Below are 23181 nucleotides of genomic sequence, written 5' to 3'. Positions count from 1 at the left end.
CAGAGTAACAGCCGTGTTAGTCTGTATTCGTAAAAAGAAAAAAGAAAAGGAGTACTTGTGGCACCTTAGAGACTAACCAGTTTATTTGAGCATGAGCTTTCGTGAGCTACAGCTCACTTCATCGGATGCATAGCATATTGTGGAAACTGCAGAAGACATTATATACACACAGAGACCATGAAACAAAACTTCCTCCCACCCCACTGTCCTGCTCGTAACAGCTTATCTAAAGTGATCATCAAGGGAGGGCCATTTCCAGCACAAATCCAGGTTTTCTCATCCTTCCCCCCGCCCCCCCCACAGACACACATACAAACTCACTCTCCTGCTGGTAATAGCCCATCCCTCTTTGAAACCTCTCTTTATAATGCGCATGATAATCAAGGTGGGTCATTTCCAGCACTAATCCAGGTTTTCTCACCACCGCCACCCCCCCCACACACCCCCCTTCCAAAAACCACACACACAAACTCACTCTCCTGCTGGCAATAGCTCATCTTACAATGTGCACAGCAATAATCCAAGTTTAACCAGAACGTCTTGGGGGGGGGGGTTAGGCTACCTTGCATAATGACTTAGCCACTCCCAGTCTCTATTCAAGCCCAAATTAATAGTATCCAATTTGCAAATGAATTCCAATTCAGCAGTTTCTCGCTGGAGTCTGGATTTGAAGTTTTTTTGCTTTAAGATAGCGACCCTCATGTCTGTGATTGCGTGACCAGAGAGATTGAAGTGTTCTCCGACTGGTTTATGAATGTTATAATTCTTAACATCTGATTTGTGTCCATTTATTCTTTTACGTAGAGACTGTCCAGTTTGACCAATGTACATGGCAGAGGGGCATTGCTGGCACATGATGGCATATATCACATTGGTGGATGTGCAGGTGAACGAGCCTCTGATAGTGTGGCTGATGTTATTAGGCCCTGTGATGGTGTTCCCTGAATAGATATGTGGGCACAGTTGGCAACGGGCTTTGTTGCAAGGATAGTTTCCTGGGTTAGTGGTTCTGTTGTGTGGTATGTGGTTGTTGGTGAGTATTCGCTTCAGGTTGGGGGGCTGTCTGTAGGCAAGGACTGGCCTTTCACCCAAGATTTGTGAGAGTGTTGGGTCATCCTTCAGGATAGGTTGTAGATCCTTAATAATGCGTTGGAGGGGTTTTAGTTGGGGGCTGAAGGTGACGGCTAGTGGCGTTCTGTTATTTTCTTTGTTAGGCCTGTCCTGTAGTAGGTGACTTCTGGGAACTCTTCTGGCTCTATCAATCTGTTTCTTCACTTCCGCAGGTGGGTATTGTAGTTGTAAGAATGCTTGATAGAGATCTTGTAGGTGTTTGTCTCTGTCTGAGGGGTTGGAGCAAATGCGGTTGTATCGCAGAGCTTGGCTGTAGACGATGGATCGTGTGGTGTGGTCAGGGTGAAAGCTGGAGGCATGTAGGTAGGAATAGCGGTCAGTAGGTTTCCGGTATAGGGTGGTGTTGATGTGACCATCGTTTATTAGCACTGTAGTGTCCAGGAAGTGGATCTCTTGTGTGGACTGGACCAGGCTGAGGTTGATGGTGGGATGGAAATTGTTGAAATCATGGTGGAATTCCTCAAGGGCTTCTTTTCCATGGGTCCAGATGATGAAGATGTCATCAATATAGCGCAAGTAAAGTAGGGGCGTTAGGGGACGAGAGCTGAGGAAGCGTTGTTCTAAATCAGCCATAAAAATGTTGGCATACTGTGGGGCCATGCGGGTACCCATAGCAGTGCCGCTGATCTGAAGGTATACATTGTCCCCAAATGTAAAATAGTTATGGGTAAGGACAAAGTCACAAAGTTCAGCCACCAGGTTAGCCGTGACATTAGCGGGGATAGTGTTCTTGATGGCTTGTAGTCCATCTTTGTGTGGAATGTTGGTGTAGAGGGCTTCTACATCCATAGTGGCCAGGATGGTGTTATCAGGAAGATCACCAATGGATTGTAGTTTCCTCAGGAAGTCAGTGGTGTCTCGAAGGTAGCTGGGAGTGCTGGTAGCGTAGGGCCTGAGGAGTGAGTCTACATACCCGGACATTCCTGCTGTCAGGGTGCCAATGCCTGAGATGATGGGGCGCCCAGGATTTCCAGGTTTATGGATCTTGGGTAGTAGATAGAATATCCCAGGTCGGGGTTCCAGGGGTGTGTCTGTGCGGATTTGATCTTGTGCTTTTTCAGGAAGTTTCTTGAGCAAATGCTGTAGATGCTTTTGGTAACTCTCAGTGGGATCAGAGGGTAATGGCTTGTAGAAAGTGGTGTTGGAGAGCTGCCGAGCAGCCTCTTGTTCATATTCCGACCTATTCATGATGACAACAGCACCTCCTTTGTCAGCCTTTTTGATTATGATGTCAGAGTTGTTTCTGAGGCTGTGGATGGCATTGTGTTCTGCACGGCTGAGGTTATGGGGCAAGTGATGCTGCTTTTCCACAATTTCAGCCCGTGCACGTCGGCGGAAGCACTCTATGTAGAAGTCCAGTCTGCTGTTTCGACCTTCAGGAGGAGTCCACCTAGAATCCTTCTTTTTGTAATGTTGGTAGGCCTCTGTGGATCATTATGTTGTTCAGAGGTATTTTGGAAATATTCCTTGAGTCGGAGACGTCGAAAATAGGATTCTAGGTCACCACAAAACTGTATCATGTTCGAGGGGGTGGAGGGGCAGAAGGAGAGACCCCGAGATAGGACAGCTGCTTCTGCTGGGCTGAGAGTATAGTTGGATAGGTTAACAATATTGCTGGGTGGGTTGAGGGAACCATTGCTGTGGCCCCTTGTAGCCTGTAGTAGTTTAGAAAGTTTAGTGTCCTTTTTCTTTTGTAGAGAAGTAAAGTGTGCGTTGTAAATGGCTTGTCTAGTTTTGGTAAAATCCAGCCACGAGGAAGTTTGTGTGGAAGGTTGGTTTTTTATGAGAGTATCCATTTTTGAGAGCTCATTCTTAATCTTTCCCTGTTTGCTGTAGAGGATGTTGATCAGGTGATTCCGCAGTTTCTTTGAGAGCGTGTGGCACAAGCTGTCAGCATAGTCTGTGTGGTATGTAGATTGTAATGGATTTTTTACCTTCAGTCCTTTTGGTACGATGTCCATCTGTTTGCATTTGGAAAGGAAGATGATGTCTGTCTGTATCTGTACAAGTTTTTTCATGCAGTTGATAGATTTCCACTCCATGCGGCTAAATGCAGTGCCTTGCATAATGACAGGTTTCAGAGTAACAGCCGTGTTAGTCTGTATTCGTAAAAAGAAAAAAGAAAAGGAGTACTTGTGGCACCTTAGAGACTAACCAGTTTATTTGAGCATGAGCTTTCGTGAGCTACAGCTCACTTCATCGGATGCATAGCATATTGTGGAAACTGCAGAAGACATTATATACACACAGAGACCATGAAACAAAACTTCCTCCCACCCCACTGTCCTGCTCGTAACAGCTTATCTAAAGTGATCATCAAGGGAGGGCCATTTCCAGCACAAATCCAGGTTTTCTCACCCTTCCCCCCCGCCCCCCCCACAGACACACATACAAACTCACTCTCCTGCTGGTAATAGCCCATCCCTCTTTGAAACCTCTCTTTATAATGCGCATGATAATCAAGGTGGGTCATTTCCAGCACTAATCCAGGTTTTCTCACCACCCCCACCCCCCCCCCTTCCAAAAACCACACACACAAACTCACTCTCCTGCTGGCAATAGCTCATCTTACAATGTGCACAGCAATAATCCAAGTTTAACCAGAACGTCTTGGGGGGGGGGGGGGGGGGGGGTTAGGCTACCTTGCATAATGACTTAGCCACTCCCAGTCTCTATTCATGTTATTGGAATTATTTTACCTCAGTGAAAACAGGCTTTTGGGGATGGTGGGAGTTTAAATCTAAATGTTCCCATACAGTGTTTGTGAATACAAAAAGCAATTTTGTTCTAATGTATAGGAACCAGAAAGAGTAACTGACAAATGTAATTTAATTCCAACAGATGCATAATTCAAAAAGTAAACAAATATTTTGTTGTAATTATTTGTGAAAATTAAGGGACTAGCAGCAGTGGAACCCAAACTATTTTATTTTACAAGCACCTGTTGGGTATACTTAGGACACAACGCAGTGAGTTATCCCACTAGCTACCTTAACTCTAGTCTGGAGTTAACTCTAGCCTGCATTCTCTAGGTGAAGGGACTATTCAGTCTCGACACCAGCTCTTGAACACAGACAGCATATTATGCCAAATTACATGACAGATCTAAGTATCAGAGGGTAGCTGTGTTAGTCTATATTCACAAAAACAAGGAGGTTTTTTTACCCACTGTTTTTTTACCCACAAAAGCTTATGCCCAAATAAATCTGTTAGTCTTTAAGGTGCCACCAGACTCCTCATTGTTTATGACAGATCTGTAATTCCGAACTCTATCCAATGAGGACTGTGCTTAGACTACCACGCTCATTTCACTTGGATTTTGTCATGTATACTCAGATACCATGGTGATGTGCATTTTATAAATACATGTAATGATATTCTTTCCCTTCACTTTAATGTGTTTTTCTTTTTTGTCTCCACCCATGAATGCAGGAAAACCAATTTGTTGTAAGCAATTTCTACATCACTCTTTATACAAGGCATCAAAATAGCTAAACAAGGCAATATTAGGGAAAAACAAGTTTAGATGTGTCTGGATCTAATAGTTGACAAAAAGTACAATTGTAAGTCAAAGTTTAGTTTTTATACAAAAAGATATTTGTTCAACTAATGATTAAAAAGAAAAATCAGACATATATTTAATGAACATTCCCAGGCGAAAAATGGTTATTAACTTGATGTTACTGTTGAAACACTCACTTACTGCGTGTGGGGGGAAGGAGGGGAACAGACAACGAGAGAAAAATTTAGCTTTCTCCAAAAAACACAGGTTCAAAGTTTAAATGTCCAAAACTAATGTCGCTCAGACAGCCCTAGGTCTGATCTGAACATTGTTAGAAACTTTTAAACAGCTTTATTTGAACATAACACATGGGTTCATCTCTCCAGTGACCTCAGGGCCAAGCCTTTCAACAAAGGGTGCCTAACAATAGGTTCCTAAGTCCTCATTTAGGCATCTACATAAGTGGCCTGATTTACAAACATGGGGTACACCGAGTCCCTCTGATTATCTTCAATAAGCTCCCAACAACACAAGGGAAACATGTGCAGTGCTACCTCCCCTAAACAGCACTCCTCTACACTCCCCAGCTACACCATGCCCTTCCTCACCCATTCTAAGTGACCTATAAGGATATTAGAAGGGACTGTGATTGTGGCCAGCCATTATACTGGGGGGAGTACAGGGTTTCCTGTGAACTCTTTCCTACCCTGCACACCTCTGTGGACACAACCTGGTTCTTAGACAGATTCACAAGATACATCTGTTTGCCTAGCCTTTTTTCCAGTTAGCTGAACTATAAATTCCTGGGGTCTCAAACAACTGGCCAGATCCTTCTTCATTCTCAGTCTTTAGTGTTCCTCTTATTTGAAATGTTAATGGAGCAATTTATGTCCCATTAAGTACATGCAGACGTAGAGATGGGTACCTTATAAATGCATGTAATAACTGTTACAGTTTCAGGGTAACTCAACTATATTTGCACCCTCCCCATTCCCATGGTCCACTTCAGGAGCATCCAGTCAGGTCTCAGTTCTCCAGCTGTCACCTGTCTCTGGATAGGGGCCCTTGTACTACTCCCTTCTGACCAGGGGTTTCAAGGCTGCACAGTCACCTGCCATACACTGTGATAACTCCAGCAAGCTAGCCTGCCTAATGGCCAGCATCTGTGACTCGCTTTCTCTCCGAGAGCTATAAACAGTATATTGCCAGCAGTTACCACACAGATCTTTCTAAACAAGTACATTTATTCTTAGGGCAGAAACATTACAAAGAAAATATACAACACCCCCCCCCCCCGCAAGTTCCTACAGTCTTCCTAAAAGTCTACCAGAGGTCACTCCTAACCCCCCAGGGGGTGGTACCTCTCTGAGGTTGTTTACAGTTTCAGCAACTTGCCTTAATCATGCCCCCCTGTTTTTAGTTCCTGGAGGAGCTGTGGTAACCTGTCCCCATGAATTTATAAACCATTCATAAATTTAATACAATAGTTCTCAAAGATACTGTGTGAAGTTGCAATGTCTACAATTATAATATTATTCAGAAAGCAAAAACAATACAATCAAATTAATTTAAACCAAATTTATTATCCTAGTCTGAGACCTTGTATGCTAAATTGTGGCAAATTTTACAGATGATTTATAAACTCTTGGGGGAAAAAAAGATTTATAATGGAAATGCTCACAGGCACCACCTTAATTATAGCCATGTGAATATGTACACATAAATTGCATAAAGAAGATCTATTTCATATTTAAAGCCAGCTTCACATAAAAAAGTGGGCAATAATCCATGACATGATGTCATCAAGTGAAGGACTTTCACCATAAAACACATGCAGAGCCAGCGCAACAAATTTAGCCCCCCAGCAAGTTGAAGAGTGCGGAATTTCTGCTTATGATCTCCAACCCACCACCCCTGCCTCCCTGGGGCTGCACAATGTACTGCTAACATGCAACCAGGATGGAATAAAATTAATGTGTGTGGCATTTATTCGTATTAAATAAGACAGCTGCAGTTTCATCCCTAATTCAAACACCTGAAGCTAGAAGTCAGATTTAATCACAATGCTAATTAGAGGCAAGTATATCACGGATTCCAAGACCCATCCCTTCACTAACCACTATCTCCCAAAAAGATGTGGAAATCAAAGAAAGTAGAAATTCTCTGGAGTTTGTTTAGAGGTTAAATATATTCAATAGTAGAATAGCTTCCCAACCCAGTGTTCCTGCCATGTCAAACTGCACTGGACAAATTAATGAAATGATTAGAGTAAGAAATTTTGGTACAGGCTAGGAACCTAATGAAAGCTTGTGACCTATAAATATAATCACAATTTTCAAGTCCCCTGTTCTTGGATTTTAAACTCTGAGGGGCTGATTCTCCTCTTAGTTAAGTTCGTGAAAAACACAAGTAATTTCACTGCAGTCAATTGAGTAAGAGTGCTGTAAAATTACTATGAGAGGAGAATAAGATCCTGAGTGGGGAAATTTTAAGCCTCATCTGAACTCTTGGATGATCAAACCTGACTATTTTGTACCGTTGTATGTATTTTTCTTTGTTTTTTTCTTATTACATTCAGCACAGTGCTCAGTAGGGATCCCTGCTGCTGCAAAAGAAATACTTGCCTATGGTCTCCCTCACTCTTTCAGTACAAAGATTGAGCATCATGCTGTAATTCAGCATGCAGGCAAATGCTGCAGGGCCGGGATAACAATATAATATATGCCGTGCTTAATTTGCGCCAGGGCTTGCTAGGGCTGAGCCCTTGCACCTCTAGGCTTAGCAGTTCATAGCCCTGGCACCTCTGGGCTTGCTGCATCAGTTATGAATGTAAAATAATTGCTTGAGCCCTGGCACTTAATTCCTTCAGCCCTGGCACCTCTTTCATTACAAATTAAGCACTGAATATATGGGGATGATAACTTATGTTGGTGAAATGCTACAGCATAACAACAAATAAATTACTCCTGTTTTGCAAAAGGCATAATAGTTTTGCACCTCTATGTCTGATGCCAGTTAAAGGGCCTCAACTATGTCTTGGCATCCATCTATAGTAGTGATGTGAGACCATTATTTGGCTCATTTTATTCCATCAGCATTCTAAAATTTAAAATTGTTCTTTTCATGCTAAATCTGATAACCTCTCATTAAAAAGTTATTTAAAGAAATAGAGCTTGACTAACCTGCTTGTTATCCTTCTGGTGAGCTTGAACAAAACACTGTGTAAACATCTGTATTATGGTCATTACTTCTGGAGTTCCACCGGTTTCCAGTAGTGCATTCCTGAGCATTGAAAAGTTAAATTACGACAGGTCAGATTATTAGTCTGTTAATCACACAGCTTTTAACTGAAGGATAAAGAGAGAGAGACAGACAGACAGAGAGAGCGCATTCTTTCTATATTGTAGCCTTGAGCTGTGTCTGAACTCATCAGGCGATAATGCCAGCATGAAAACTGAAGAAACTAACTTCACTTTTCAGAGTAACAGCCGTGTTAGTCTGTATTCGTAAAAAGAAAAAAGAAAAGGAGTACTTGTGGCACCTTAGAGACTAACCAGTTTATTTGAGCATGAGCTTTCGTGAGCTACAGCTCACTTCATCGGATGCATAGCATATCGTGGAAACACGATATGCTATGCATCCGATGAAGTGAGCTGTAGCTCACGAAAGCTCATGCTCAAATAAACTGGTTAGTCTCTAAGGTGCCACAAGTACTCCTTTTCTTTTTTCTTTTAACTTCACTTTAACATTTTTTAAAGAACACACACACACAAACACACACACCTTTTGTGATAAACACAACATTGTCCTTTGACAAATATTTCACACTTTGAGCTTAATTTTTAAAGGAGGACAGATCGAGACTCTTTTTTTTTTTTTTTGCAGCTCTGACCCATGCATTTAGAGGTCTAAATGGGGCAGCTATGTACTTAGGTGTCTACATGATAGGGTTTGCATCTGCAACAAATTGTAGGGCAGGGAAAAAAGGGCAACATTAAAAAAGCAGGCTGGCATAAAAAATGGCTTTTTAAAACTCCAATCCTGCAAAGCACTTAAGCACAAAGTTAACTTTAAGCTTCAGTTGAACTACTCACATACTTTACATTTAGCATGTGCTTAAGTGCTTAGCTGGATCAGAGCCCATAAGCAGTTCCAGGACTTGTTTACAAGGGGAAACTCAGAAAAGTTAAGTCCAATAAACTGAAGGTGTGACGTCAACATGCCTACATTAAAGCATATTAAATCCCCACATGGATGCTCTTGTTCAGGAGTAAGCGGCCTCCATTTGCTGTAGCTTAATCTCTCAAATTACAGCTAAATAAATGCACTTTACTCCTAAATTCTATCATCCGCCTGGGTGAGGAGGAAGGTACTTTAACATGCTCTAATTTATTAGTATTGACTTCATACAATTGGACAACTTGCCTTAACTTTCCCGAGTGTTCCCATGTAGACATGGCCTAAGATTCAACAAGTAGAATCCACTTGGCCATATTGCAAGGTGCAAGAATAGCATTCACATTGCCTAAAATTGTTCATTGTTCACAGTTGCTCTCTCACTATAGGTTCCAAGAAGAAAGTTCAACCCAATTCATATTTAGATTAGGCAAAGAAAAGATTTAAAAAATTGAAAAGACCACACAAAGAGATGGAACTTTATAATTTAGTAATACAGTTACAGCTTAGTGATTTAGAAAAGTAAACAGCAACATAAACAGAGATAAGGAGGACTTGTGGCACCTTAGAGACTAACAAATTTATTTGAGCATAAGCTTTCGTGAGCTACAGCTCACTTCATTGGATGCATTCAGTGGAAAATACAATGGGGAGATTTATATACACAGAGAACATGAAATAATGGGTGTTACCATACACACTGGAACGAGAGTGATCAGGTAAGGTGAGCTATTACCAGCAGGAGAGCGGGGGCGGGGGTGGGGGGGGGGTTATCACTTTTGTAGTGATAATCAAGGTGGGCCATTTCCAGCAGTTGACAAGAACGTCTGAGGAACAGCGGGCGGGGGGGGATAAACATGGGGAAATAGTTTTACTTTCTGTAATGACCCATCCACTCCCAGTCTTTATTCAAGCCTAAGTTAATTGTATGCAGTTTGCAAATTAATTCCAATTCAGCAGATGAATGTTGTACCAAAATCATATTGTACAGCTGCAGTTGGTACAGCAGTAGCATAATCAGAGCCTCGTGCACTCCGCAATGATTTCAGTTGTGAAATAACAAAATCAATCCAGGCAGTCTCATCTGTCGGGCAGGTGAAACGCTTAAATTGTCGCTCCACAGGACACAATGTGTAACCCTGAGCAAGTCTAGCAGGCAGTGTAAAGGCAGCTAAAGCTAAGGGCAGGGAAAACTACTTTCCATTCCCCTCTTTGAAGAGCATGTAATGATAGAAAAAGCAGATTCTCCAAAAGCAGATTCTCCTGGGAACAGTATAGCAAGTTCAGGGTAAGAGGTCTAGTGGGATACCACGAAAATCAGTGTTAGTGTCTTATTTAACATTTTCATTAATGATCTGGAAGAGGAGTACATATTATATTGCTAAAATTCAGAGATGATACTAAATTGGAAGTAGATGTGATCACCAGCAAAAACAGAGAAACATTACAAAGGAACCTCTAGAGGTTAGATACATGAGCCGAAAACAATTGAGTAAGATTCAACTTGGAAAAACAAAAGCTAATATGTCTGGGATAAAATAATCCAAAACACTAACTCATGGAAACCATGTTTGTCTGGGCCATGTTGGTGCAAGGTTGTCAGCGTCTCGTCTGTCTCTGTTTGCAGCATTGGTTCTAGTGTCTTTGAGGTTGGGTGTATGGGGAAGTCCAGAATCACTGATTATAGAATCTGCCTTGTTTCTTTTTTGTTTGCAGGGACTTAGATTCCAAGTGTCTTTAACGTTGCCTGGGAGTCCTTCAAGGTGTGCAAGGAGACGTCTGTGCTCGCTGCAAACAATTTTTGGCCTTCAAAAGGTATGTCCTCTACGGCTGCTTGAACTTCCCTGGGAAATCTGGAAAGATGGAGGCAGGAAGCCCTACACATGACTATAGACATAGCGATGGATCATGCCACCATGCCAACAGAATCAAGAGAAGCCTGCAGGGCCATTCTGGCAATGAGGGAACCTTCTGAAATGTTGGCCTTGTAGTGCTCCTTTTTGTCTTCTGGAAGATGTTCAATAAAGGTTGCCATGTGAGAAAACATGTTGTGTATGTATTTGGCTAGTAAGGCCGAGTAGTTGGCTATGCAGAATTGGAGGGTAGCCAACGAGTAGGCTTTCCTTTCGAAAAGGTCTAGTCTTTTCCAGTCTTTATTGTAAGGGGTAGTTCTTGACTGATGTAGCTTCCCCCTTTGATTAACCACTTCTACCGCCAATGAGTTTGAAAAAAAAGCTCAGCCCCCTTAGCCAGTACATAGTACTTCTTGTCGGATCTCTTACAAGAAGGCGGAGCTGTGGCTGGTGTCTGCCAGACAATTTTTGCCGGGTCCATAATGGCTGCATTAATGGATAGTGCAAACTTGGCTAATGGAGAACCTGGAGTATATCTATTGGTTTATGTTCTCTCTCTGGTAGCCCTGCTATGATATGTCAAGGGAGTCAGCTACCCATTTAAACAGATCTTGAAAGGATTTAAAGTCGTCTCTAGATGTGTGGGGTGGCAGCATTATTGTTTCATCTGTGACGAAGAAGAGATATGGGTAGGTGGGATGGTATCGCCCTCAGGCACATCCTCAAGTTCTTCTACTTCCTCCTCCAACATTTCTGAGGGAGCTTGGGCAGGTGGTGAAGGTGATTGTGTTGTTCTGGACCTGGGTGGGTTGGGGGGCCTGATGTATAATGCCCATGGGTCCCAGTATGTCCAGTGCGATGGGAGAGCAGGGAGGGTGGCACCCATTGTGGAGCCTGCCAGCCTCTTCCATCCAGAGATGTTTGGTGCACGAGGGTCCAGGTTTGGGTGAGGAATGGCGAGGGGTGTACATCCTTGCCTCCACTTCCTCCTCCTTATTGCTGGAAAAGAGGAGGGACTAAGCCTGCAGGGGTAATAGCCAAGCTTGGTCCCAGTCTGGCTGGGGTGCCGTTGGTGCCAAAAAAGCGGAATCCCCACAGTTGAAGTAATCAGGAGGTTTGCCTGTCTGATAAATTGTTGCGGTACCAGGAGGCACAGTATCGAGGACAGAGGTAGACTCTGGCTGGAACTCAGAGGAAGGAAGGGCTGCTGGTGCCACAGGCTTGCTGCATTGTATCAGTGCGGCAGGTGGTGCCATTGTCTGGGTTTTCTTCGGCTCCATCCATGAGAGCTAGATCGCACCGGGTCTTTAGCTCCTTGGGACATCTTGGTGCCATTGGTACCGGGGCAGACTCTGCGGTCGGAGATCGCTTTTTCTGAGTGGAATCTCACTGTGGTAAAGAGTGAGACCTCTTTTTTGTGGCTTTTTTAGGAACAGAGTCCTTAGTTGCCTTTTTAGAGGAGGATCCCATGTCTGAGGCTGCTGTTGGTGACCACTGGCCAGGAAGTATCCTGGACTCTGGGTCAGAGGCTGGTCTAAGGGATTTCTCCATTAGCAGGAATTTCAACTGGAGATCCCTAGGCTTCCTTGTCCTGTCAGTTTTTTGCAGTGGGGACACTTTTGAGACATATGTGTCTCCCCCAGGCAACAGACACACTGTGTATGGCCATCGGAGACCAGTATAGAGAGTCTACAAATAAGACAGTGTTTGAAGCCTGAAGAACCAGGCATTTCTGAGGCTATGTGGAAAGGAAGAATGGGAATAATCTGTTCTTATGCCTCTTATGTCATTGGGAGTCACCCGCCTGAGGCAGGGGAAAGGGGAGGAGTAGGAAAAAGAAGGGTTTTTTTTAATATGGTAAAAGAAAATTAAAGGAGAAATTAAGGGAGAGAGATACTAGCTAGGAAAGAACTGAAATAATAGAAATAGCTAAAGCCGTGAGGGCGCTGCTCTTGTTCTGACCAAAGCCAAAGGCAATAGAGAAGGAACTGGGAGATGGTTGGCTGCGCACATGGGATAACCACTTGGAGCGATGTGAGATGGCTGCCGCACGTGAGTGGCCAGCCGGGGCACTGCTATATACAAATCTCCGATTAGAAGTGCAGGGCGCCAAGACACCTAAAGTGGAGCACCCACAGGGACGCTCCTCGAAGAACGCCACATAGTAATGCAGCTGGTAATCCATTTTGACAGTCGCTGTGCTGTATCAGGTTGACCTCTCATTTGTTCCACATAGGAAACAAATAGCTGAAAAGAACCCTGAAAGGCATTTTCTTCACCAGGCAAAAAGCCAAAGCCCTATGTTCATCCAGAGCGTGCAGCCTTCATTCATCTTTGTGAGCTTGGGACGTTTGGAAGGAAACAATTAAGGAAACCATTAAGTGTATTGACTGATTCAGGTGAAAATCAGTCTCACACAGAAACTTAGAGCGAGGCCTAAGTTGGACCTTGTCTTTGTAGAAAACGGTGCACATAACACTCCCACTCTCCTAAAGGAGGTGACAGGCACTATGAAAGCCGTCTTGATTGAGAGGTGCAGAAGTGAGCAGGAAGCTAAAGGGTGAAATGGAGGTCCCATAAGAATAAACAACACTAAATTTAAATCCCAAGTTGGCAATGGACCCTGAATCCATTTGTTCCATAGGGAACAAACTATCTAGTCATGATAGGATTAGTAAAAACAGTTCTACCCTTGATTCACAAGTGATACACTGAGATAGCAGCCAGATGTACTCTAATGGAGCTGAGGGCTTGACCTGACTCCTTAAGATGTAAGAGCTAGTCCAGAATTGTTTGAATCAAAGTGACACATCATGTGAGGCCCATATGAACAAGCGTTTCCAGTTACTAAGGTAAGCCACTCTTGTGGAAGGTTTTCTACTATTAAGCAGAACAATGGCAGTCCAGAATGAACAGTGAACCTCCTGTGCATTTAATCACTGATGAACCATGCTCTTGTACGCAGCACCTGAGGATTCGGGTGTAGCACTCACCCATGATTCTGAATTAGGAGATCCTTTATGATGCGCTGGAGAGGTTTTAGTTGGGGGCTGAAGGTGATGGCTAGTGGCGTTCTGTTATTTCTTTGTTGGGCCTGTCCTGTAGAAGGTGACTTCTGGGTACTCTTCTCGTTCGATCAATCTGTTTCTTCACCTCAGCAGGTGAGTATTGTAGTTGTAAGAACGCTTGATAGAGATCTTGTAGGTGTTTGTCTCTGTCTGAGGGGTTGGAGCAAATGTGGTTGTATCTTAGAGCTTGGCTGCAGACAATGGATCGTGTGGTGTGGTCTGGATGAAAGCTGGATGCATGTAGGTAAGTCTAGTGGTCAGTAGGTTTCCGGTATAGGGTGGTGTTTACGTGACTATTGCTTATTAGCACTGTAGTGTCCAGGAAGTGGATCTCTTGTGTGGACTGGTCCAGGCCGAAGTTGATGGTGGGATGGAAATTGTTGAAATCATGGTGGAATTCCTCAAGGGCTTCTTTTCCATGGGTCCAGATGATGAAGATGTCATCAATGTAGCGCAAGTAGAGTAGGGGCGTTAGGGGACGAGAGCTGAGGAAGCATTGTTCTAAGTCAGCCATAAAAATGTTGGCATACTGTGGGGCCATGCGGATACCCATAGCAGTGCCGCTGACTTGAAGGTATACATTGTTACCAAATGTGAAATAGTTGTGGGTGAGGACAAAGTCACAAAGTTCAGCCACCAGTTTTGCTGTGACATTATCAGGGATACTGTTCCTGATTGCTTGTAGTCCATCTTTGTGTGGAATGTTGGTGTAGATAGCAATGCCATGTGCCCCAGAGGGAATGAACAGAACAGGTAATCATCAAGTAATCCATCCCCTGTCGCGCATTCCCAGCTTCTGGCAAACAGAGGCTAGAGACACCATCCCTGCCCATCCTGGCTAATAGCCATTGATGGACTATCCTCCATGAATTTATCTAGTTCTTTTTTGAACCCTGTTATAGTCTTGGCCTGCACAACATCCTCTGGCAAGGAGTTCCACAGTTCAAAATAAATTCTAGACAATCCCACTGGTTTTACAGCATATTCACAAACAAAATCACAAGGGAATGTATATTTAAACTTTCTTTAAGGGTTTCCTATTCCCCACCTCCACCCCCACCCCCCTGTAGTAAGATGAGGCCATGAAACAGAAACCCTTGTATCAGAGGCCCGGTATGAGGCATAATGCCTGAACTAAAGTAATGGTCAAGACTTCGTTAACAAAAAGCGAAGTTAAGCTGTGAGCAAGAGACAGGTCCTGCACATAGTCTGGCAAGGAGAGGGCTGATGTTGCAAAAACACACATACCTAAAAGGTACTGGACACTAGAGATATAAACATGTGCAAGGATGGTACCAAGAACATTCTGATACTAGTACATTCCACACAGATGCTGACGTATCCCAAAGACAGGGTCAAAAGGATACGATGGATAAAGTTGTTTTGTTCAAACCAACATGTACCAGGTGAGAGGCGGCACCCTAACATGTAGAGGGGTTGTACCTCAATACATCAGAGTGATGTGTAACTTGTTTGTACTTGTGTATAAGAATGCACCCCAAGTAGGTGTCTTTGTCTGGCCTAGGGGGCAGTGGTAAATCCCATCACTGACTGAGCCGGTCCATTGTCAGGGAGCACATATGTACTAGCAGAACTGTAGACATCTGATCTGGGGAGCTAGAGACTGCGTTTCATTTGGCAATAAACCTGGCTGGGTGCCTTCGTACCTTATCGGAGCCTGTGGTCATTGGGTGGTTCGCTCGAGATCTGCTGTGCAAGCTATCTGTGCAGCGCTGGGACAGCACACAGGCGGGGTGGTGAGTTGTATGGGCCCTTGGTGCCCAGGCTCCACCAATGTGTGGGTCTGGGTCTCTCCCCCATCCCCACCTGCTGCCCCCAAGCACCTCACCTGAGTGTCCCCCGGTCCCCACTTGCTCCCCCCACGCGCCTCCCCTGGCCCCGGAATGTCCCTACAGCTCCACGCTGCCTCAGCTCTGCTGGCTCCCGGCATCAACTGCTGCCGCAAGGTCCTAATGCCCCCCTCCCACTAGTGCCAGGGCAGGCTGCCCCTGCCCCTGCCCTTCCGTTTCAGACCCTTCCCTTTTCCAGCAGGACCCTTCACCAGCACAGGGGGCTGCCCTGCCCGCAGTCACTGCTCCTTCTCCACGCTGGACAAGGGGCGGCCCCACCCCCAGTGAGGCTACAGTGAGGGGCAGCAGCAGGAGAGGAGGCACACATGTGATGGCAGTCTCCGCCCTTGCACCCATCACAGGGGAGGCGAGGGGGCTTCCTGGACCTCAGAGGGGCTCTAGGAGCATGCACACTGGCAGTGGTATGAGGTGAGTGTGGTGCAAGGGGGAAGAGGGGAGCCCCTCCCCTGGAGCTTGCTGCTGCCGGCGGGGAGAGGGCTGGGGGGAGTCCTCCTCTCTGGCCTGCCTGCACCTCAAACTCCTAATCACCAGCCCAGAGCCCTCACCCCAACCCTCTGCCCTAGCCCTGAGTCTCCTCCCACACCGCTGCACCCCTCATCCCCAGCCCCACCCCACAGGCCTGATCCCTGCACCCCAACCCTCTGCCTGAGCCCCTCCCACATCCCAAACCCCTCATCACCAGCCCCACCCCAGAGCCCTCACACTTTTACATTATTTTTAAAAATATATAGTAACTCCTCACTTAACGTTATAGTTATGTTCCTGAAAAATGCTACTTTAAACAAAATGGTGTTAAGCGAATCCAATTTCCCCATAAGAATTAATGTAAGGGGGGGGGGTAGGTTCCAGTGAATTTTTTTTTTTGAAAGACTATATTTTAATACATACACACAGTATAAGTTTTAAACAAACAATTTAATACTGTACACAGCAAAGATGATTGTGAAACTTGGTTGAGGTGGTGAAGTCAGGGAAATGCCTTACTGCTAAATGATGAACTAGCACTCTGCTGAGCTCTCAAGGGTTAACACATTATTGCTAATGCAGCCTTACACTCTACAAGGCAGCACGAATGGAGGGAGGGGAGACAGAATGGCAGAGAGACAGACACACACACACACAGTGTGTGTGTGTCTGTGAGAGAGAGAGAGAGAGAGAGAGAGAGAGAGAGAAGCATTGCCCATTTAAGTTGGCTGACCCCACTCTAAGTATATTGCCTTTTTAATTAGATCAGCAAGTTGAGACAGCAGCTGCTGCCAGCAAGCTCCCTCGGTCCTGAGTCCTGTCGTGTCCCCCCACTGTTCTGTGGAGATGGGGGGCAGGAGCGGAGGAAGGGGACACCCTGACATCAGCACCCCTCTGTCCTCCTCCCCCCACCCCACACAGCAAGCCGGAGGTTCACGGGAGCAGTGCCAAGGCAGAGGGCTGGAGCAGCACATGGGAGTGTGGGGAGGGCCCCTTAACTGCCCAGCAATTGACAGCTTGCTGGGCAGCTGCCACACAGGGAACTTAGGGGAGCTGATAGGGGGGCTGCCCGCCCACCCTGGTTCCAAGCCCCCTACCAGCTAGCTTTCTGTAAGTGGTGGACAAAGCAGGCAGCTGCCAAACAACGTTATAAGGGAGAATTGCGCTACTTTAAAAGATCATGTTCTCTAATTCAGAGGTTCTCAAACTGTGGTCCGTGAGCTCCATTCAGGTGGTCAGCGGATAGTTCCCTCTCAGGTGCGCACCTGAGGGGCTGCACATGACAGAATGAAGGGCCACCCACCTAATTAGTGGAGCCGCACAGGCGTGGCTCCACTAATTAGGTGCCTGGACCCTGGAGAAGATGCACATGTAAGGTCAGGTGGTGGACTTGGGGGGGGGGAATAGGGAGGAAGTGGGAGGGGGCAGTGGTGTGAGAAGAGGGGGTTGGGGTAATTTGGGATGTGCAGACCTGCAGCGGCCAGAGAAAGAGGTGTCTTTCCCAAGCTCCAGGGCTGCAGCTGCCAGAGAGAGACAGCCCTCCTTCCCAGCCTCAGCTCTGTGGCTGCTGTGGCGGGGGAGAGACCCCCCTCATTCCCAGCCCCAGCTTGGGGGCTTCTGCGGTGGAGGAGAGAGGGAGAGACCCCCCCACACTCCTTCCCAGCCCCAGCTTGGGGGCTGCCCCGGTGGGGGAGAGAGGGCACATCCATCACATTAGAAAGGTTAAGACTACCGATATTAAAATATGAGTTGTGTGCTTTTATGTGTAGAAGAAAAAAACGTTAATTATTATTAATATAGCACTTTTATCCAAAGCGCTTTACAATAGTTAGCTAATGGCACAAACAACATTTGGAAAGATCATTAAGTGGTCCGCCAAGACCTGCAGCTATTTTCAAGTGGTCCGCGAAAAAACAAGTTTGAGAACCACTGCCCTAATTGATCAGCAACATAACAACAAAACAACGTTAACCAGGACGACTTTAAGTGAGGCGTTACTGTATATTGGCTTACAAGGTAGGTGTTGGGAGGGGCGGGACTTGGACCTGTTCTGGGCACCACCAAAAATTACACAAACCTGCCACTCCTGCATACAGGGAGAACACATATGCATGCAGCCGACTGTTATCAACATTGGATAGAGCAGAGCACCACATTGGTGACATCTGATGACAGATGTCGTCAGACACATATTGCATGCTGTAAAAAGGAATTTAAATTTGCTGTGAAATTTTATGCCACAGAAATTGGGACCCTTGTTGCAGAATTTAGGTCCAGTATATACCACAGAACCCACAGGTCCCTGATTACAATTTCTATTATTCTGAGACATCAAACCACTGAAAACTAAGTGATTCCCAAATGTATATGAAATAGCATCTCACCTGCATCTTAATCAGGGAACTCATCAATCAGAGATGTTCTATAACTACCACCAAGGAGATCCCTCAACATTTAAATAATTGTGAAAGAAACTTTCGCCCTTCCTGAGGACAGGTCAACTTTAAGATTCTGTGATTGAGAAAAGCAAATCCTACGCCAGTGAACACCTCACATCTGAGCTGTAAATCCAATCTAATGCAATTCCCAGGAAACAGATATATCCCTAAAAGCTGCTTTTCCTTATGAAGGAGAACATTTGATGAGCTGTGGCTCATAAATGTCTGGTTTACACTAAATATACCATCACATATTTAAAACTGCTACTTCATCAGTGTGAAACAGCCTATTTGCCTTTTTAAAGGAATGATATAAATAAATGAGTGCAAGTGATAGTCAAGTAAAGAAAAAAAGAAAACACTGAAAACCCACTACAAAGAATTGGAAGCCCCCATGTGGCGAATTGTGTATAATGCTTCAGGTTATTTTTAATGCACTGAAAAACACACATTCCTTATCTACTGGTTGTTCAATACCTTACTAATACAAAGATCAGATTCATTGTCATAGCTGAAGATAGCCAGCAGACTTGTGCGATGTCTTATCAACAGGGGCAAATATATTAGTTAATCCTCAAGTCTTTACACTGCCAACAGTACAATAATTGAGTATTTACATTTTAACATACTGTCTTTCAACCACAAGTTTGTCTTGAAATATAAAACAAATTCAGTTTTGAGGGCCAAAGTATAATCTAGTCAGCTGTATCAACAATAGTTCTTGGGCCCAGATACCCAAAGGGACTTAGATGCCTAAAGCACAGATTTATGCACCTAAATCCCAGTTTAAGGCATCACTGCAATCCACAGAAGGCCCATGTGGCTGCCGCCCAACACTGTAGGAGCCTAAACTCACTCAGCACCTAAATTTCCATTATAGACATTCCTTAGGCTCCTAAATTTGTGCTTCTGGACAAGTGCACTGCTGCCTCATTCTAGGCATCTGGACACCTATTTCCCATCCATGCCCTAGTGTGAACCACAAATCAGGGGAAGACAGATGGAAAAATGCCTGTCTCGCTTCCAGGGCCCTCTCCTGTAGACACACTCAGACCACCCCTAACCGGATCATGCCCCATTCAAAATGTGGCAGCAGCAGGTAGTGGTGCTGCCACTGCCCACCTTATAACTTTTAGTCCAGTTGTTAGAGCACTCACCAAGGATGTGGGAGACCCTGGTTCAATTCCCCCTTCTGCCTAGTTCTGAGAAAGGATCTGAACAGGGGTCTCCCAACTCTCAGGAGAGTGGTCTAACCACAGACTATGGGATATTTTTATGTGGGGCTCCCTCAGTCTCTCCTGTTGAAGCTGTTCCACTATGTCTAAATAGTTATAGAAGAGTCACTGGAGCAGGGAGACGGGAGACTGGACCCTGGGTCTCCTACCTCTCAGGTGGGTGCCCCAACTACCAGGCTAGAGAGTCATTCTCTCACTTTCTCTTTCTGACAAAATGCCTCTGTTTATACATAGTGGACCAGCTTCAGCAGGAGACTGAGGGAGACCCATGTCAGAATATCCCATCACCCAGTAGTATGGGCACTCTCCCGAGAGCTGAGAGACTGCTGTTCAAATCCACTCTCAGAATCAGGCAGAGGTGGAAATTGAACCCGAGTCTCCCACATCCTGGATGAGTGCTATAACTGCTGACTGAACTGCACCACCACCACCTCCTTCTTCTCTGCCCTGCACCATTTTGTGTGGAGTGAGGCAGGCACCTAACTCATTCTTGCAAAAAAAGATTAGCCAGCTAAGCCACCTGATTCTAGGAGAGGAGTTCCTGACTGTGGAGTGCAAGCAGAGATAGAAGCCTGGGTTTAGGTTCCTAACTCTGTGAGAGGTGCAGGGCTTCGGATACACCTCTCTCATCAGCATGCCTGAGTCACCTTTGTGGATCTAGGCCATAATGCCTTTTATATGAGGATCTCAAGGTGCTCTACATTCATTAGGTTTCACAATATTACATGACACAGGTATTATACTCATTTTACAGAACAGTAAACTAAGGTACAGAGTTTATCAGAGATCACGTATCTAAACAGTGACACAGTTAGGCCCCACAATTCCGAACTCACAGTCCTCTGTTTATAATCAATATACCCTTATATCAACATTCTGTCTAAAAGTTGAACATTTAAAATCCTCACTGTAAAAGTTACCAAAACTTACTTGAAAATTTCATCAACAATTTTGAAGATGGCAGGGTGGCATGCTGCTTGTGGCTATCAAAAAAGAAATGGAAGAAAATTAGACCCTAATTAAGATGCAACTCATACACAGTTAGCTTTCATTGTACAATGTACAGCATTGCCAGTGGACACTACTATACTGCAGTTACTAAACTAGAGATCTTGGACCAAACCCTGTAAAGGGCTCAGCATCCCAGGATTAGACTCCTTAAAAACAACAAGGAAGACATGAAACTGACAGTTACACTAGGCAGACTAGACAGGTCATAAATGTACAGATCTGGGATCTAGAACTGTGTATGACAAGTATCTAGAAAATATTAATGGGTGGCAGACAGGTGAAAAGGGGGTTTTATGCATGTAACTCCTGCAGCCAACAGAAAGGAGCAGATGAGCAAACTTTTTTTTCCCTTTTCTCTGTATACTAGCCCTGTTGGATGCACTTTGACGTTCTGGTTACATCAACAAAACTAATGACAAGAAATTAATTTGCCTTCTTTTCTCTGTGGTTCAGCAACTACAATATACACTTTGGTCTGACACATTTTTTCATAATCCCATACCCTTCTATGTATCTTGGCATTTCTAATGTTACCTAAAAACATTTACTGCATCTTAGAGACCAAAAATATGTTTTTAAATTAGTGACTTTTTCAGCCTCTCTGTGCCATTATATAACAGCACACATAAGACCATCACATTTAATGGCAGTTATTAAATGAGATGGTATATTAGTAAATGTAAGCTCCACAATAAACCCATATTTTTCACTTATAAGATTTAGGCTCTTTTACAGCACTCATAACAGTGGCAACAAAATAAACACTTGCATAAACCCTTATTTTAATTTTTATAAAACAAAAAAGAGGGACAAACATAATTTTTTGATAAAGAAAACACCTAAAGATTTGGTAAGAAAGCAAGTCCTGAAGAATAATTCCATTTTTTTTAAAAAAAGTTTCTAATAAAATGCTTTTTATAGACTTCAGGACCCAGGGATGGAATAGTGTTTCCACGTGGTATTTACTGCCATGGCCCTTACCCAAAGTGCCTGAAGCACCAGTTTAAATTAAAATTCTGTGCATCTAGTTCAAGCTGAAAAGCATCTAGCACCTTAAAAAAAAAGGTGTTTTGTTTTTAAAAAAAAAAAAACAGCTTATAGGTAAATGGAGAGTTTACCAGACACATAAACCTTAAAAAAAAATAATTATAACCATTAGTATAAACTGTCAAGGAAAGCTCTAAAAAGGCCAGCTCCTTGTTTCTCCCAGCTATCTTTACCATATTGGAAATATTAGGTGGTACCTCATTTTCATGTTTTAACACTCATTTTTTCTGTCAGACAGCGGTAGTTTTGTTGTCATATTGAACGTACGCCACCTAGTGTTCACGAGTATTCATAGCCGGCTTTTTAGGCATGTGTGAAAAACAGCATGCGGCTTGTTGCAAGGCTGAAGTCTCCAAACATCCAGTGCTTGGAAGATGGACGAGTTAGGTGGATGTGATTTTTACAGGAAAATATTGTTATTTTAAGGTACTTTACAAAATATATTGATACCTTTTAGTTTTTTAGGGTAACCATCTTTGTTTTATTTTATTTTTTTCAGCTACAGCATGTATATCTTTTAAAATACCATCATTTGTACATTTGCTTTTAAAAAGACCAATTTTTACATAAGTTTCAGGGCAAGCACCACAAAAGTTTTATGAAATTTTCACTTTATGATACTTTCACGTTCTATACCATAGATATAATTAGAGTTAAATACAATTTTTTATCATTTTTTAAATTAAGTAACCCAAGGAATAGTATACTGGTTGTATCATTAGTTTTCATATTTAATTCAATACAAACATCCATATTTTAATTTATTTGAAATTGACATAATTTCCAGCTTTCTGTACTTGAGTCCCATAGGCCTTGGGTCCCTTGCTGCAGAATTTAGGACAAATTTGATACAGAGCTCACAGGGCCTTGACTATAGCTGTTGCTAGTGCATTGCCTATAGTAGTACAGTGGTAGAAAAGTGACTATATAACCAAATAAGCCATTTACTTGCTTGTGGCGTCAACAGTGGTTACACTGCCACTGGATACTGGAGGACCAAATCCTATTCTTGGAGCAAAGCCCAACTACATGCGCTTTGTGCAAGGAACAGAACTTTTCCATCCAACTCAGTGGCAGGGTGCAGTGAAATAGCAGAGTCATTACCAGAGCCCATGGCTTATTGTTATTTATTACTTGCATTATCATAGTCCCTAGGAATCGTAGTAATGGATCAAGATCTCATTGTGCTAGGCACTGTACAAACAGAGAACAAAAAGATGGTCCTTACCTCAAGCAGCTTTCCAATCTAAGGATAAGACATGAGACAGTAGATGGATACAGACAGATGGGGGAGTATAAGGAAACAAAGCCAATATTGGCTACTGGCAAAGAAAGTTATTTACCTTACCTGACTGAAGGTTCTTTGAGATGTGTGGTCCCTATC

The 23181-nt window shown here is 44.0% G+C and overlaps 1 protein-coding gene across 1 annotated transcript in view; it reads right to left on the bottom strand.

Annotated features, from left to right (window-relative positions):
* Positions 1–23181, bottom strand: part of FANCC (FA complementation group C) — a 129364-nt gene that overhangs the window by 20069 nt on the left and 86114 nt on the right. Inside the window, exons 9-11 of the mRNA XM_074953155.1 lie at positions 20670–20722; positions 7816–7915; positions 3066–3230 (exon numbers count right to left, since the gene is read on the bottom strand). Of these exons, the coding sequence (XP_074809256.1) occupies positions 3066–3230; positions 7816–7915; positions 20670–20722 (318 nt within the window). The remainder of the gene's footprint in view (positions 1–3065; positions 3231–7815; positions 7916–20669; positions 20723–23181) is intronic.

The sequence above is a fragment of the Natator depressus genome, chromosome 5 (assembly GCF_965152275.1).
Source record: "Natator depressus isolate rNatDep1 chromosome 5, rNatDep2.hap1, whole genome shotgun sequence".
Lineage (NCBI taxonomy): Eukaryota > Metazoa > Chordata > Testudines > Cheloniidae > Natator > Natator depressus.
The sequence above is the reverse complement of the archived record's forward strand: the minus strand, read 5'-3'. Positions and strand labels throughout refer to the sequence as shown.